At 43.4% G+C, this 17,637-nt stretch overlaps 1 protein-coding gene across 4 annotated transcripts; it reads right to left on the reverse strand.

Annotated features, from left to right (window-relative positions):
* Positions 1-281: 281 nt before the first annotated feature.
* Positions 282-17,340, reverse strand: NIPA2 (NIPA magnesium transporter 2). 4 transcript variants are annotated; one of them, XM_069876205.1, is made up of 8 exons: positions 17,130-17,340; positions 12,610-12,666; positions 8,792-8,865; positions 8,234-8,457; positions 4,382-4,438; positions 3,119-3,209; positions 2,316-2,476; positions 282-1,428 (listed from the first exon to the last, which is right to left on the reverse strand). In XM_069876205.1, the coding sequence occupies exons 4-8, from the start codon at positions 8,370-8,372 to the stop codon at positions 791-793; spliced, it is 1,086 nt and encodes a 361-aa protein (XP_069732306.1). In that variant the 5' UTR covers positions 8,373-8,457; positions 8,792-8,865; positions 12,610-12,666; positions 17,130-17,340; the 3' UTR covers positions 282-790. The 4 variants fall into 4 exon arrangements, with proteins under 4 accessions (XP_069732306.1, XP_069732283.1, XP_069732299.1 ...); XM_069876182.1 differs by having other exon boundaries at positions 283-1,428; positions 8,805-8,865; XM_069876198.1 differs by lacking the exon at positions 17,130-17,340 and having other exon boundaries at positions 283-1,428; positions 8,805-8,865; positions 12,610-12,699.
* Positions 17,341-17,637: the final 297 nt, after the last annotated feature.

The raw sequence follows: 17,637 nt of genomic DNA on the forward strand, positions 1-17,637 counted from the left end.
AACTGCAAATCCGTGAGTTCAAGCTCTAACACCAAAACCACAGAGCAGCTCTAAAGAGCCAGTGCAGCAAACAGGCAGAACCTCTTTTACAGAAAAGGAAGTAGCTTTTTTTGGCTGTTGTTAATGACTCAAATTCTCATAAGCTGGCACAGCCCAACCTACTCTGCCTCACCTAGACAAACAGAGAAACTCCCGCGTTGTTGCAGTTGCCAGTTACTCTGATTTGGCAAGCGTGGAGTTTTATTGATGCAAATCCTACAAGTTTAGGATACGGCTGTAGTCCACATGGCAGTATTTTCAAAGGATTAGTCTCTCTGTTGTAGCTTTCTCTTTCCTGTTTTACAAACTGAGACAATAATACTTACTACAGTTCCTGTTTGGGTCTGTTTACAGTCACTCAGTGTTCAGCCTGGGCAAAAGTAGAAAGGATTCAGGTTCACTACAATCTTGTTACCACCAATGCAGAAATAAAGCAATTTATTTTTGATAAAATTGTCATTAGTGCAATACATCTTAAAACAGAAGAATGAAAGTATTTACACATAACTTAAGCAACAAAACCAACTGTGGTCTGAGGTCATTTTAGTGTTTCTTAAAGTAAAAATAAGGCAAATTAAAAAAACCCTTCAGTGTTCTTTACCCAAACTAATCCAACTTAAAAATTAACGATTGTCTACACATACTGTTAAAAAGTACATGGTTTTCCAGACAAGCTCAGACATTTCACAGCAGAAAAAAAATATTCCAGAGTTACAGAATTGTTCTTTTCTTAAGTAACGTGTAGATATTTTCAGAAGGCTGAGAGACTTCCATTTCTCCTGGCTGAGAGACTCTCCGTGGACTGGATTTCACCTAGACAGGGGGAGCTTTCTTCATCGTGATTAAAGGAGTCGTACGTGCTGAGCAAAGTCCCATTTGCCACTCTCTCATCTTTCCGCAAGGAGAGGGGCAGATTGGCGAGGGTGAAGTTAACATCTTTGAAGGCATGCAGCAAAAAGATCCCCACAATAATAGTCAGGAAGCCACTGAAGGTGCCAATAATGTCATCGGCCGCCATGTGCTGCCATTCCTTGAAAAGGATGGCAGAACAAGTTAAAACGGATGTCGTAAAGATGACGTAATAGATTGGAGTCACTATCGAGGTGTTGAATATATCCAGAGCCCTGTTTAAATAGTTGATCTGCGTGCTCACACAGACAATAAGGCTTAGCAGCAGAATGTAAAACAAAGGATGTTTCAGCACTGGTTGTCCTGCAAAAAGTTCCTTTATGGCGATGCCCAAACCTTTTACGCAGGAGACTGATAATGCTCCAATTACAGAGCAAATTGTTATGTACACAAGAATGTTGGTCTGTCCATGGCGAGGTCCCACCACAAATATTAAAATTAAAGACACAATGACAACAAGAGTTGCGAAGACCACAAAACCTGCGGGTGGGGGAAAAAGAAATAATGTTGTTATTTATGTACACTAGCAAAAGCATCTCAGAAGTACCAAAAAAACACACATCAACAGTGCGATCAGCTCAGTTTTAACTGAAGAGTTCAGAATGTTTCTCACTACTCTTCCACATCAAAGTGAAAATGATTTTAGAGTGGGTTAGCTAAAACAAAGAATTAAACACGGGCATGTTGTATTACCTTTACCAGTTCATCAGCAAGGTGACTACAGGATTTGATTGCTAAATTGCCTTACAGACAGATTCACCGAGGTGTAGTTGCCACTGGACACAGACTTGTATCTGAATGCTTTTTAGGGAGATACCCTTTGTCAGGCTGCTGCATTCATTGGCAGGTTTCCAGTATCGGGTCAGTCCTTCAGATCAACTTTTTAATCTCTGTGCTGGCTGTTTCCTTGTGTTTACAATGGGATTTGTCTTTCCACATATAGTATTTTGCAGGTGTATATTTGTGACTGCCTCATCTTCCACATAAGCAGAGCTCGTCTCCAGGGTTACACTTCTCAGCAGACACTTACCACAGAACCTATTTCTCATTTTAAGGATGGCTCAAAGTTGGGCTTAGATTCCATTAAAATTTATGGAAGGCGTTTTTATCCAACTTTGCTGCTGCATTTGTTTACACTGTAACCTCAGTGGTTCGCATCAAGACACTTGGTTCAAGGGCAGACAAGTTCAGTAGCATCATGCAAAGAAAGCTTCCTATGGAATTATGTCACGGCATTCAAATCTCTGCTTCACTTTGACAACATGAAGCAGACATGGGCTATCTTCCTGGAACCTGAAAGCAGCAGTGAGGAGACTGTAATAAAAAAATAACAAGCTGCATGCATAAAAAGCCAGCGTTTTTCTTACCTGGATCACCTAATTTGTGGGACATTTCATTTAATGTTTCTACTTCCTCCTCTTGTGGAGCGTGAATTACCATCACAGTTGATCCCAGTATACTTAGCAAACACCCTATTTTTCCATGTAGATTAAGTTTTTCATTTAAAAAGAAGGATGATAGAATGGCACTAAGAAGAAAAAAAAAAAAAGCACCAGCAAACATGGAATTAGTAATATCTCATTAATTTGCTTGTCAGCTTACACGTTGCTCTGGCTGTACAGGTCACTAGCACAGGGAGTGTGAAGCTTTGGTGAGCAGGAACACTGTTAATGTCCATAAGTCAGTTACAGTAAATTAACTAATTGAGCATTTACTTGAAATAGATACATAGTTGATTTTCTATCTCAAGATACGTCTTATGGATAGAAGCACCTGTTAATATTTGGCATCTTTCTCCAAAACCCCTTTTTTATGATGCTTCCTAAAGCTCTGTATCTAAGAGCTTGTAAAAATATTTTTTTAAAATGCTAAAATCTTAACTCTAATCTATTTTAATCTATTAAAATACTATTCTTGTATACAACACATTTGAAATGCAGAACATAGGTAACAGCTTTTCACAGAGGGAGGTGTAGATGCATTGCTAAAACCCTTATAGCACAGTCACTTCACATTTGGAGAAACTTTTAAGTTACTTCTGATGTTTATCAGCACATTTTATGTATCCCTAAGAAGAAACTACATTTATTACAGCATAATTCAGTGACACTTCTTAAAAAAAATATTTTACTTCTCTCTCGAAATCACACTGATGTTAAGTGTTTCTTACCTTACAAGAACACTGAGAGCTCCTAAAGGAGTCACTAATGTAGCTGGTGCAAAAGCATAGGCAGCAAAGTTTGCTACTTCACCAGCTCCCACTGCAGAGTAATAATAGTAATAAAAGAAAAAAAAGGAGTTAGGCTTTCTTACGCAACAAACCCGTGAATCAGTGCAAGTGCACTGGCAGATGCAAACATGCAGTATGGAAAGAATGGAATCATAGAGTGGAATCACAGAATGGTTTTCTTTGGAAGGGACCTTAAAGATCATCCAGTTCCAACCCCTCTGCCGTGGGCAGTGACACCTCCCACCAGACCAGGCTTCCTTGAACAACCTGTGCCAGTGCCTCAACACTCTCATGGTGAAGAGTTTCTTCCTAATGTCTAGTCTAAATGTTCCCACTTCCAATTTAAAGCCATTCCCCCTCAGCCTATCACTCCATGCCCTTGTAAACAGTCCCTCCCCAGCTTTCCTGTAGCCCCCGTCAGGTACTGTAAGATTGCTATAATGTCTCCCCAGAGCCTTCTCTTCTCCAGGCTGAATAAGCCCAACTCTCTCGGCCTGTCCTCCTAGCAGAGGGCTGTGCTCCAGCCCCTTGATCATGTTCATGGCTCTCCTCTAGACTCATTCCATATCCATGGAGAATTCTAGTTACAGCATTCAGCTATCAGTACTAGCAGAGCGCAACCCTCTCATTACTATATTTTAAAAACAGTTAAAAACAGGCTTGTGGAATACAGCAGGTATTAAAATTGATTCAGTCAGATTATTTATTATTTTTAGGTGTATTATTTTGGTGCCTATGTTGTAGCCTGCCAGCTTGAGTTAGGAACTTCTTCACAGAGAAATAGCAGGATACAAGGCAAGTAAGTCCAGAGGTTAAGCAGTGGAAAAAACCAAAAAGTTTCAGAAAATAGATATCATCCCAAAATGCGCTTCCCTGTAAGAATCTTGTATATCTAAGCACTTCTCTGCTAAGACAAAAACCAGAATGCACATGCTAAGGATAAGGTACAGCAAGTCCAAAGTCTGCCAAGCGCCAGTGCCCAAAAAAGAAAATAAAGTTGATGTAACTTCTCTCACACCACAAGTTCTTTTAATAAAATCATTAGAGCTGCACCATCAAATCACCAGAGAGCACTACCATACATTGCAGAATCCCCCATCTTGCTCATTTTTCATGACCACTGCTGCTGCCTGGGGCAGAGTCATTCTGTGATTCTGTGATTTAATGAAATTATAGAAAGCAGATTCTATATTCGGTACTTACTGGAAAGAAGTCCAGCCCACCACAGCCACTCCTTAAGATACGCATGACCACCTTGACCTAAAATTGAAAGAATGTTTGTTCCTCCATAAAATACATACATCAACAAGCAGTAAGCCCTGTCACAAAATCACCAAAATAATTTTTGCAGCCTGTGCCCTTAAAAACACGGGCAATCTTTTGATACCTCAGCTTTACAGGGGAGCTGAAATAAGGCATTCAAATTTCTCACGTGCATATGCCTCCCACAGCCTACATGGAAAAATGGTTATTTAATTTCTTTCGTATCAGTAAAGGCACTGATGACCATATCTTCATACTTTAAAAACAGTTCTTCCAGCTCAGTGCAATGATGTCAAAAGGCAAGTTTCATTTCTCTTACGAGAACGCTACTTTGTGGAAATCATGTGTGACTTATGTGGTTGATTACACACATAGATATGTGAAATGCAGTAACACTTTCCCATTCCAAACCAGAGAGCTTGACTTACGTATCTTGAGATCAATCTTTCAGAAGCAGAGATGACAGGTGCTGAATTAAAAATATTCATATTCAATCCTCTGAATCATCTGAGGATGCTGCAATCATCCTACCTAAACCTCTGCTCTTTCTGTTTAAAACTACTGCCCCGTGTCCTGTCACTACAGACCCTGCTAAAAAGGCTCTCTCCATCTTATAAATCTCCTTTACTTATCAAAAGAATCATAGAATCATAGAATAACCAGGTTGGAAGAGACCCACCGGATTATCGAGTCCAACCATTCCTATCAAACACTAAACCATGCCCCTCAGCACCTCGTCCACCCGTGCCTTAAACACCTCCAGGGAAGGGGACTCAACCACCTCCCTGGGCAGCCTGTTCCGGTTCCCAATGACCCTTTCTGTGAAAAATTTTTTCCTAATGTCCAGCCTAAATCTCCCCTGGCGGAGCTTGAGGCCATTCCCTCTTGTCCTGTCCCCTGTCACTTGGGAGAAGAGGCCAGCACCCTCCTCTCTACAACGTCCTTTCAGGTAGTTGTAGAGAGCAATGAGGTCTCCCCTCAGCCTCCTCTTCTCCAGGCTAAACCACCCCAGCTCTCTCAGCCGCTCCTCGTAAGACCTGGTCTCCAGCCCCTTCACCAGCTTTGTTGCTCTTCTCTGGACTCGCTCCAGAGCCTCAACATCCTTCTTGTGGTGAGGGGCCCAGAACTGAACACAGGATTCGAGGAGCGGTCTCACCAGTGCTGAGTACAGAGGGAGGATAACCTCCCTGGACCTGCTGGTCACGCCGTTTCTGATACAAGCCAAGATGCCATTGGCCTTCTTGGCCACCTGGGCACACTGCTGGCTCATGTTCAGTTGCTGTCAACCAACACCCCCAGGTCCCTCTCCTCCAGGCAGCTTTCTAGACAGACTTCTCCTAGTCTGTAGCACTGCACAGGGTTGTTGCGCCTCAAGTGCAGGACCTGGCATTTGGCCTTGTTAAACCTCATGCCACTGGACTCTGCCCAGCGGTCCAGCCTGTTCAGATCCCTTTGCAGAGCCTCCCTACCCTCCAGCAGATCGACGCTTCCACCCAGCTTAGTGTCATCCGCAAACTTGCTAAGGGTGCACTCGATGCCTTCATCCAGGTCATTGATAAAGACATTGAACAGGGCTGGACCCAGCACTGAGCCCTGGGGAACCCCACTTGGCACTGGCCTCCAGCTGGATTTCACACCATTTCCCACCACTCTCTGGGCCCGGCCATCCAACCAGTTTTCCACCCAGGAGAGTGTGCGCCTGTCCAGGCCAGAGGCTGACAGTTTCTCAAGCAGAATGCTGTGAGAAACTGTGTCAAAGGCTTTGCTGAAGTCCAGGAAGACCACATCCACAGCCTTTCCCTCATCCAGCAGCCGAGTCACTTTGTCATAGAAGGCGATCAGGTTAGTCTGGCAAGACCTGCCTTTTGTAAACCCATGTTGACTGGGCCTGATCACCCGGTTCTCTTGCATGTGCTTCATGATAGCACTCAAGATCACCTGCTCCATGACTTTCCCTGGCACTGAGGTCAGACTGACAGGCCTGTAGTTCCCTGGATCCTCCCTGCGACCATTCTTGTAGATGGGCACAACATCAGCCACCCTCCAGTCCAGTGGGACTTCCCCAGTCTTCCAGGACTGTTGGAAGATGATGGAAAGGGGATTGGCCAGCACATCCGCCAGCTCCTTCAATATTCTTGGATGAATCCCATCCGGCCCCATAGACTTGTGGGTGTCTAGTCGGGCTAGCAAGACTCTGACCACCTCCTCTTGGATCTTGGGAGCCTCATTTTGCTCCTCTAGCTCCTGGGTTTGTACACAGATGGAACGACTTTCTTTACAATTAAAGACTGAGGCAAAGAAGGCATTAAGTACCTCAGCCTTTTCCTCATCCCCTGTCACTGTTGTTCCTTCTGCGTCCAATAGGGACTGTATGGTCTCCCTAGTCCTCCTTTTATTATTTATACATTTATAGAAGGATTTTTTGTTATCTTTCACAAACTTTGCCAATCTGATTTCTAGCTGAGCCTTAGCCCTTCTGATTTTTTCCCTACACAATCTCACTTCCCTCCTGCAGTCCACCCAAGAGGCCTGTCCCCTCTTCCAGAGCCCATAAACGTTTGTCCTCTTCTTGATATCACTCAAGATCTCTCTGTTCAACCAAGCTCGTTTTCTCCCCTGCTGGCTTTTTTTCCAGAACATGGAGATGGCTTTCTCCTGAGCTGCTAGGATTTCCTTTTTGAAGAGCTCCCAGCCCTCATGGGCTCCCTTGCCCTTAAGTACTGTCTCCCATGAGACTTTGCCAACCAGCCTTCTCAAGAGTTCAAAGTCTGCCCTCTGGAAGGTCTCCTTGGAGCCTTCTCTTCTCCAGTCTGAACAACTCCAACTCTCTGTCCTCACAGGAGAGGCGTTCCATCTCTCTGATCATTTTTGTGGCACTCCTCCAGACCCACTCCAACAGGTCTATGTCTTTCCTGTGTTAAGGGCTCTAGAGCTGGATGCAGAACTCCACGTGAGGTTTCACCAGGGTGGAATAAAGGGGGCAGAATCGCTTCCATTAACCTGCTGGCCAAGCTGCTTTTTATGCGGCCCAGGATACATTTGGCTTTGTTGGGGCACAGTTACTGGCTCACATCCCACTTTTTGTCCAACAGTACCCCCAAGTCCCTTTCTGCAGGGCTGCTCTCAAATCCATTCATCCCCTAGTCTATATAATATTGGGGATTGTCCCCACTCAGGTGCAAAACCATGAACTTGGCCTTGTTGAACTTCATAAAGTTCACACAGGTCCACTCCTCAAGCCTGCCCAGGTCCCTCTGCATGGCATCTCTTTCCTCCAGCGTATCACCTGCCCCACTCAGCTTGGTGTCATCTGCAAACTCGCTGAGGATGTGCTCAATCCCACTAAGTCACTGGTGAAGATACTAAATTGCACTGGTTCCAGTATGAACCCTTGAGGGACAACGTTTGTTATAAGTGGTAATCACATGTGACATACAGTTTTCTAAAACAATCTCCTGACACTCAAACACAGTTAACATTCTCCTAAATTCACTCATTCAGGAGCACAGGTGCAGTTAAGAGTGTTGGTTCCAAGTTGAATTAGCAAGTACAATTCAGTTTTAACTGACATGCAAAGGAATCATCCAACAAATGTCCCTAGAGGGCATTACATGTGAATTAAATAGGATGTATCACACAATTAGGCGTCTCTGACACCAGAGAAAGAACATATCAGCTATATGCTGTAGGTTTGCTGTAGCAAACAAAAGTCAAAACAAGATCACAGGTTTAGTAATCTTCTGTTAAGCAGCAAAACAGAAATGTCAGCAAGTTTCTCAAGCATGTATTTACCTGCTCTCATGGAGCCTTTCCTAGCTAACCGGAGAAGGCCTTTCTTCTTCAGGATGAAACTTCCTCCAATGAAGATGCTGGAACTCATAGCCAACACCAGACCAATACAGAAGTCATATCTCCCACGAGTTTCGCTCATCTCGTAAACTACTAAAGACTGTTCACATCGATCAATGAACAGCAGAACTTCTGTTACTCAACACAAGATGATGCAACACTGAAACCTGCACAAATCAAACACATCAGAATTAAACTGGTAGAAATACATACTGTGTAGGAAAATCCCCAACAGTTCATGTGACTGGTTCTGATGTGAATGGTCCCTGATATGAGTGTTTGGAAAAAAAAAAAGAAAGCAATCTTTGAAGCAATCTTTGAAGCTTGAACCACAGATGGGTGACTAAAAACACCCAGAAGGAAGGGCTTCTGATCTGGCATGTAAAACTGAAACCCAAGCAGATAGAAGCTCTTTGAAAAAAGTTAAATCGCCCATCTTTAAGTTTTCCTTATTTTTCTTTCCATTAAGTGCACAGATATATGTCTGGCACAGGATGTTACCAACAATACTTACATCAAAATCAGTTTGTACGAGAGATTGAGAACAGCCACAGCATTTCTTCCATATAAACTCACTAGAAAAATGAAAGAGAAGATTAGAATGGGTCCTTAGTCATATATTAATTTCCCTAACAGAAATAAGCTTGAGATGTATCCACATGCACTTAGCCCCCAACAAGCAGGGAAGTCTGGAACAAGAAATAAGGCATCTTGTTTGTTGTTATATTTTGCAAAGAGTTTCCTATACCTGTATGAAGCATCCTTCCAGCTTAGTTACAGTAACTTTTAAGAGTTTATAGTTTAGATGCCTTCACCTACCCTGCTAAGACTCCAGATTCAGTTAGGCAAGACCTTCAAAAGGTCTTAGCAAAAGATAGCAATTTTTAGGCTAGAAATCCAGATTTTACATATTCAACCTCCAGCTTAACAAGATTTATTTCAGTGCATCTTTTCTCCTGTTACAAGCTGCAATAAGGATATCCTGGCTTCCACCTAACACACAAATCTTGAATTTATATACAACTATATAAATAACTTTAAAGTGAAGAAAAAAAAAGCTCAAGGTACTTTCAAGGTGATTAACCTCTCTGTAGTATGAAGGGAAATCAAAACTGGTTTTAGGCTTTGATTTCAAGATAACTGATAGTTATGACAGTATAGAGAACTGTTCTAAAGGAAGAAAACACCTATAGATAAACCAATTTTTTTCCAGTAACACCAAACACAGATCTGCCACGATTATCACTTAATTCCCTAAGTAATTTTTTTCCAATACTCAAAAGCTTGGCATATGACATAAGTTGCATTAACAAGCTTTTGATTTTAAAGTAAAGGGAAGAAAAGGATGGAATAAAATGTTTCCGTTTCAGTGCTCACTGGAATCTGAATTCAACAGCTTTAATGCTGAGATACAGCAGCAGCTTCCTCAGGCAGAAGTACAATGCTGGTGCCAAGGCACTGCAACATAAAGCATGCTCTTTCATGCCCAGCCAGAGATGGATGCACCCACTTGGCATCCAGGATTAAACAAAAATCATATCCCAGTCTGCCATGCCAGTTCACAGTTCCAATTCCTATATCTGTTTCTTCAAAACCTGTTTTCTTCCAAAACTACCTTTCACTGTACGTTGTTGCTTCCGACTTCGATTAATTTGCTATATCCCTAGGAAAAGCCTAGCAGAGAGCTATAGGTAAATTAACATTAAGCCTAAACACAGAACCTCTTACTTGCATCCGGTTACGGCGTGAAAAAGTACATGAAAACAGTCCTATTTGATAAGCACTCAACATAGCACTACTCCAAATGCTGCAAGATCCACAGTTCAAAACTCTCAAATCCTCTTCCCTTAATCTTTGCATAGTAATTTTTAATATTTTGTAGGGAAAATGTAAGTAAATAAACTGCAAGGGTCTGCTTTCATTTTTGAGCAACTTTTCAGATAAAACTTAAGCAGATTCTTGCATCAAAATCACTTAAACAAAGCCAAAGAAGACAAATCATTAGTGTGGGAGACAGACCAGAACAAGTCACCTCACTGGCTGCATCAAATACTTCTGTGTTTTGTGGGGCCACTGCTAAGTTATAAACAGAAGACAAGCCAGAAAACCGAAGAGTTGAACAAAACCGTCAGGGGTTTCATTTGTATTTGGTGTAGTTCTGCAAAGGTTCTTTAATCAAGTTCGCAGATGATTTTATCACAGACAGTACTTCATCCATCCAAGACCAGCAGGTTCACGGAGGAATCCTAGTTTGCTGCTCTGATTTCAGAGATGTAATCAGGGGATAAGACTTTCCTATCCATGGAAGCTACAACTGCTACAATGCCTGGAAGAACTACCCATATGTGAACTCTCTGTGGATCATCTTTTATGTGTCATAACTCTTAGCATGCAACAGTACAATGACAGACAATACAGAGAACATATACTAAGTTTGAAGGTTATCAGAGAGGGAGAGATGGAGAAAAAGCTTTTAGAAAAATCTACAGGACGTAAGCAAGTCCAGATTAGCCACAGTTTGTTTGCTTATTTTTAAGATGTAACCAAGAAGCATCACAAATGCTGACAAGATACAGATTCTCTGGGCTAGAACATCAGGAAACACTTCTTTGTCTCTTAAGTCAAATGTCCTTTTTGCCCAAAGCAGCACACACAGAGCACTCAAAAGATGTTTACTGTAACAAGTGTGCTGTCTAAATATTCAGAAACACTAGAAGTGGTGCCATGAGATGACAAATCATTTTACATTTAAAAGCAGATACGCATAAGTATGAGGAAGTAATCAGCCAAAGAAAATTAGTATCATTTCCACAAGTTGTACATTGAAGGGAAGCAATAATTAAAAGTAAACATGGTGGATTGTTCCAACTTTGCCTACACGGCCACCAGCCCTCAAGAGTTCAGTAGACAGTGTTTTCTCCTAGAAGTAATCTAAATATATACTAAAATATTTAAATGCTAAAATTCACATTTTTCTTGTCTAAAACCTGATATTCTTAACTGTAAACAGGATGATGTCACTAAGCTAAAGAGGACCTTAACAGGCCATTTACTTCGACTCTTTGCCATGTACAACATTATTCACTACCGCTCCTCATTACAGACAATTCAGGCTTCTCCAAAGAAATACTGACAAAGGAAACTTCACAAATACTGCAACCATGCTTTAATGCCATTAGGAACTCTCATTATCTAATGATCTTCACTTCCACTACCAAAGCCCATTATGTTTGTCTATTGTGGACTTGGAAAAGACTCCCGTCATCTTTGCATCCACATTTTAACATTACTCTACAAGTTAGGTGCTTGGTGCTTCGTCCTCTAGGCTGTTTCCCAATAATCCACTTATTTTATGAAGTGCAACTCAGCCGAGTTCCTATTACTTCCACAGCACAGTGGAAGACTATACTTCTTTTCATACAGCCCAGAATGGGTTGTTTCCTTAGTCCTTCTGGAGCACTCATCTACTGTTGGATTCATCTTCAACTGCATTATTAAGATAATTCTTCACAATGAGGGTGGTGAGACAGAGGAACAGGTTGCCCAGGGAAGCTGTGGATGACCCCTCCCTGGGAGTGTTCAAGGCCAGGCTGGATGGGGCCTTGCGCAGCCTGGTCCAGTGGGACGTGTCCCTGCCCATGGCAGGACTGGATGATCTTTAAGGTCCCTTCCAACTCATACCATTCTATAATAACCTCTAAATTATTTTCTATAAAATTACTGTCTTATAAACTGTATTTGTATAGCAAATTATTCCTTCTTGGGTGTAATAACTTTTATCCACTCCTATGAAAGGCATCTCTTTTTCAGAAACGTTTCCTGAAAATATTCATCTGAGTTTACACACCCTTCCCTGCTCAATGCCATCAATTATTTCCTTGTCCTTTCAGCCAGATCAAGATTAAACAGCACAAGATATGACTCACATGGAAGTATTTTTAAATAGAGATTTGTTATGAAAAAACATTAGTAATAGTTACTGCAGGTACAACCATTCGGGATCTTTTGAACTGTTGTGAGGTATTTTGTTCTCAATTCTGCTTATTTACAAGAGCTACATGAGAAGTTTTATGTTCCTAACATTGAAATAGTGTACTTATTTAATGCTCTCCTAGCCATAAAGCATTTCATGCAAGAGAAAGGTGTTGAATAAACAAACTGCTTTTAACAAATACACATTGACTGTTATGTATCACACTGACTATTATGTGTCCCTTCTTCCTTTCCACGGGCAGAGAACCACAGGAATCAGAAACACTCCCTAAGAACGTAAACGCAAATGTTCTGTGGTGAGCCTTTTGAAGGCTCATTATACATACCAATTTTGTTCCAAAATCCAGAGGCATTCACTTCTTAAATACTTCAGTGTTAGGTTTCTAAAATATAAGTTAAAAATAACATTAATTGGCATTTTAAGGATTCAACTAAAAAAACCCGACGTCCATCATATCAAATTAATCTCATTTTCACGCATGACACAAAAGACTGTATGTTGCCTCATCTATGCTTTAAAAAGGGAGAGAATTTTTGTTTTAAAAACATTTTAATAACAAAGTAGTGCAATTTTAAATGTGATCTTCCTTAGGTATGCCGCACCTGAAGCGTTACAGTTACTTCATCCCTTTGCTTTTCACTTCACTTATAGAAGAAACTAACTTGCAATCCAAGCTATGCTTTAGAAGGCAGCACACTAAAGTTGAACTAAAATACTACCCTAGTCCTTTCAGTTTCGTTCTGTAAAGTAAGTGCTAAGGCACTTCTACTACAAAAACTAATATAAAGTTTGGTTTGGCTTTCCTATGGTGAATTTTCAGAGGATGTTTACATAGAGAACTCTGGGGTGGCAGGGAGAATGAACACATAAATATTCCCAGTAAGATTACCAAGATCTCCAAAATACAGCTAACTCTTTAAACCAAGTCTTCCTCAGTTATGTTCTGTCCATTCAGGAACATATTTTCAAACATAGGTATAGAAAGAACATTGAAAGGACAGCTGTAACACAGCATTAAGACAAAAGAGCTACTGGTTCGAAAATTAGACACATGCATCTTTAGGCCAAGATGCAGGTGTATAGTACCCAAAGATTCAGAACGTATTATTAAGGAAAGCGTATCTTTAGTTTCAAATTGTGAGTCTGCCCCAAAACAGGTATAGTTTTCCAAGTTGTCAAAGTTAAATGAGTTTGCAAATTTGTAAACATAATTATTTACATCTCACATAGACAAGGTGGAAAAAAATTGTTTATAAAGATAATGTGTTCTATATGCACTTGTGTAACAACATTAGAAGCACAACTACTCAGAAAGCAATATATATGTTAACAGTTCTAAAGCTGCCCATTTTAAAAGTTTTAAAGTGGAGGGAATGATCCTTTATGGCAGATTACTAATGCAAAAGCAACAAGCATTCAATTTCAAGAAACTGAGAGAAAACAAGAAAAATGCCACACTAAAAGTTTCTGTACATCTTGTCCTTTGCATTTGTTACTTGTAGTTGATCTCTTCTGTGAAAAGAATGAACTTCAATTAGAGCATTTCCACATAAAACTAAAATGCATCCCTGTTACAAGAGTGCTATTCATTAACTGAACATGAAATACAGACTGTTTTATAGCTGATAACATATTGACCATTTCCTAGAAATCTATCAAAATAGACTCAAGAAAAGAGTAAACGACATGACTTGCTTCATATTCACTGTACCTGGTACATTAGCTCCACTCTCAGTAGGATGAGTCACCAGCCCAGGTTCACCTTTCATACTTAAGACTGGCAGTTCCATTTTAAGACAACTCAATAGGTTAAAGTCAAATCTAGACATTAGTCACTGTTTCCCCTTTGACGTGACTGATAACATTATATCCTGCTTTCTTTTTGCCAGATTTTATCCTGAGAATTAATAGTCAAAGGAAAACAGAACTAGCGTGACCCTGAATTCTAAATACAATTATACTGATGAAAACTTAATCCAATTACTTTTACCAAGCAACTTGTTACCTTTCAGGGCAAAAAACCCTAAACGTATACAATGAGGCACATTGAAAGTACTCAGAAAGAGGCATAATAATTACATTTATCATGTATTAATTCATAATGTTAAAGATATTGGCAGAAAATGGAGAAAGCTGACTGGCAGAAAAAAAAAAGATGAGAAAAAAGTCAAGGACTGAGAAGTCAGACCCAGCCTGTCTTCACAGTATAAGAATGAACACAAATTGTCATTCTGAAATATGATGCAAAGTTCAAATGATTTTTTTTCCATCTCAAACTAAAGCACTGAAACTGATCTAGGACCAAGCTGCACTACCCTCAACCTAAGCTAAACTCAACTCTGAGCAAAACTGAAGGCAGACTGGTTTAGCTCCCTGATTAACACCACACACGCTCCATTACTAAGCACATCATCTCTGGCAGAACCAGCATCCTGTCACTTGCCAATCGTGCCCAGCTAGAAAGCTTAACAAATATGGAGATTTCAATTTTTGATCTTGACCTCCAGAGCCCAAGCCACAGCAAGGTTTCCACCTTGCGAAAACTGTTAGAAGAGTATTCACAACCACTAGATGCATGCCCTGAACAATATGACTTATCGCTCTTAAGATCTCATACTAAATTTTAGCCCTTATCATTTGCCTTTTAACTGGTAAAATCGAGATATCATATTTTGACTCACATTTCACTAACTGATACCAAATATACCAGCAAATAAACTGTCTAAGGCTTATTTTGGAGTTTTAGCAAGCAAGGACCCTTTAATCAGGCCTGGGCAACATGTACTGACCTCCATCAATCTTGTGCAGCGAGACAAGAGCTGGGGACAGAATGCATTCCTCACTTTCACGCATATGGATAAATTTTCCCTGAAATCTCATGCATTCTAATTTTAACGCTATTATGAACTTCACAAAAGTCAAACTTCTTACTAATTTGGAGCTCTGGAGCCAGCTCTGCCTTATTTTGCGTTTGAGATGGGGAAAGGCTGCAAACAGAGGTGATCGCAGAAGAAAAAACATCTGTTCAGCACAGATCATATTGAACACAAGATGTTATCATCTCCAAGGAATGAACAGTGTCCGGAAAATACACTGCCTGAAAGGAAACATGCTAGCAGAGCTGTCTAACTTTCAAAAATACAGTAACTTATATAAAAGTTAACTCTACTCTAGCTTAAATCAAAATTATCCCACTTTTTATAATATTAAACACTTCTTCTGCCATAACAGCTTACCTATTTTAAGAATTTGTGAATTAAGGATATGAACCCGAACATCAGCACCATGGCGAAGTTCTCCTTCGAGGCCAAGTCCCACCGCTCGCCCTGACCCTTAGTCACCCACCCTGCGCGGCTCGGGGGAAGCGGGGCCGGGGCGGGAGGAAGGCGGCCCCCCTGCACCGGGGCGGAACGGAGCAGCCAGGGCCGCGGGGCGGGGCCGGAGCCCGGGAGTGAGGGGCAGGCACGCGCGGGCCCCGCCTCCATCCTCAGGCCTCGCCCCTACCGCAAGCCACGTCCATAGAATCAGAGAATCACCAGGTTGGAAAGACCCACAGGATCATCGAGTCCAACCATTCTCATCGATCACTAAACCGTGCCCCTTAGCACCTCGTCCACCCGTCCCTTAAACATCTCCAGGGAAGGTGAATCAACCACCTCCCTGGGCAGCCTCTGCCAGTGCCCAACGACCCTTTCCATGAAAAAGGTAGTTGTAGAGAGCAATGAGGTCTCCCCTCAGCCTCCTCTTCTCCAGGCTAAACAACCCCAGCTCCCTCAGCTGTTCCTCATAAGGCCTGTTCTCCAGCCCCTTCACCAGCTTCGTCGCTCTTCTCTGGACTCGCTCCAGAGCCTCAACATCCTTCTTGTGGTGAGGGGCCCAGAACTGAACACAGGATTCAAAGTGCGGTCTCACCAGTGCCAAGTACAGAGGGAGAATAACCTCCCTGGACCTGCTGGTCACACCATTTCTCATACAAGCCAAGATGCCATTGGCCTTCTTGGCCACCTGGGCACACTGCTGGCTCTTGTTCAGTCGGCTGTCAACCAACACCCCCAGGTCCCTCTCCTCCAGGCAGCTTTCTAGACAGACTTCTCCTAGTCTGTAGCACTGCACAGGGTTGTTGTGCCCCAAGTGCAGGACCCGGCATTTGGCCTTGTTAAACCTCATGCCATTGGACTCTGCCCAGCGGTCCAGCCTGTTCAGATCCCTTTGCAGAGCCTCCCGACCCTCCAGCAGATCAACACTTCCACCCAGCTTAGTGTCATCCGCAAACTTGCTAAGGGTGCACCCGATGCCTTCATCCAGGTCATTGATAAAGACATTGAACAGGGCTGGACCCAGCACTGAGCCCTGGGGAACCCCACTTGGCACTGGCCTCCAGCTGGATTTCATACCATTTCCCACCACTCTCTGGGCCCGGCCATCCAACCAGTTTTCCACCCAGGAGAGCGTGTGCCTGTCCAGGCCAGAGGCTGACAGTTTCTGAAGCAAAACGCTGTGAGAGACTGTGTCAAAGGCTTTACTGAAGTCCAAGCACAAGCCCCGCCGCCATCCTCAGGCCGCGCCCCAATCGTGAACGCCGGGTCCTTTGCAGGCCCCGCCCCCAGACGCTGGCTCCACCCCCAATTAGTCCTTGTCCCAATCGCAAGTCCCGGTTCCATCCCCAGACCACGCCCCCACGCACAGGCCCCGCCCCCACGAGCCCCGGCTCCACCCGCAGGCCCCGCCCCCAAGCACAGGCCCCGCCTCCATCCGCACTCCCCGACTCCACCCTCAGGCCCCGCCTCCAAACCAGCGGCCACGCCCCCCGCGCAAGCCCCACCCCCTCCGCCGCTCCCCTGTTACCTGCGGTCACATCCCCGCGGGGAGGGACCCCGTAGCCGCCGCTGCCGTCGCCGCCGCGCCAGGACAAAGAGAAGGAGGAGGGGGGGGCCGGAGCGGGCAGTGGGAGGGGCGCTCCTCCGCCATGAGGGGAGGAAGATGGACGGGAGAGGAATCCGGCAGCGGAGCTCGGCGGGAAGCGCAGGCAGGCGGTGTCCTGGCTCCAACCGCCCCCCGTCCCCGCTCCTCCTCCCTCCCCAGCGATTCCGGCAGCGCCCGCCGGAAGGGGCGGGGCCGAGCGCCCGCGCCCTCCTCGGGTCACGTGGGCCGCCCCGTAGGCCCCTCCCACTTCCCAGTGACCCGTGGGCGCCCCCTGGCGGCCGGTCCGGGCACCGCTGCTCGCAGGGGCCGTGGCCGCGGCGGGAGAAGGAGAATGTTTGTGATTTAGGCTGAAACAGAGTTAAGTTTCGTCTAAGCAATTGTATTTGTTTTTTGAAAGCCAGTCAGATTGTCCCTGTGACAGCGTGTTTTC

This window comes from Phaenicophaeus curvirostris, chromosome 1, assembly GCF_032191515.1.
Source record: "Phaenicophaeus curvirostris isolate KB17595 chromosome 1, BPBGC_Pcur_1.0, whole genome shotgun sequence".
In the NCBI taxonomy this organism is placed as follows: Eukaryota; Metazoa; Chordata; class Aves; order Cuculiformes; family Cuculidae; genus Phaenicophaeus; species Phaenicophaeus curvirostris.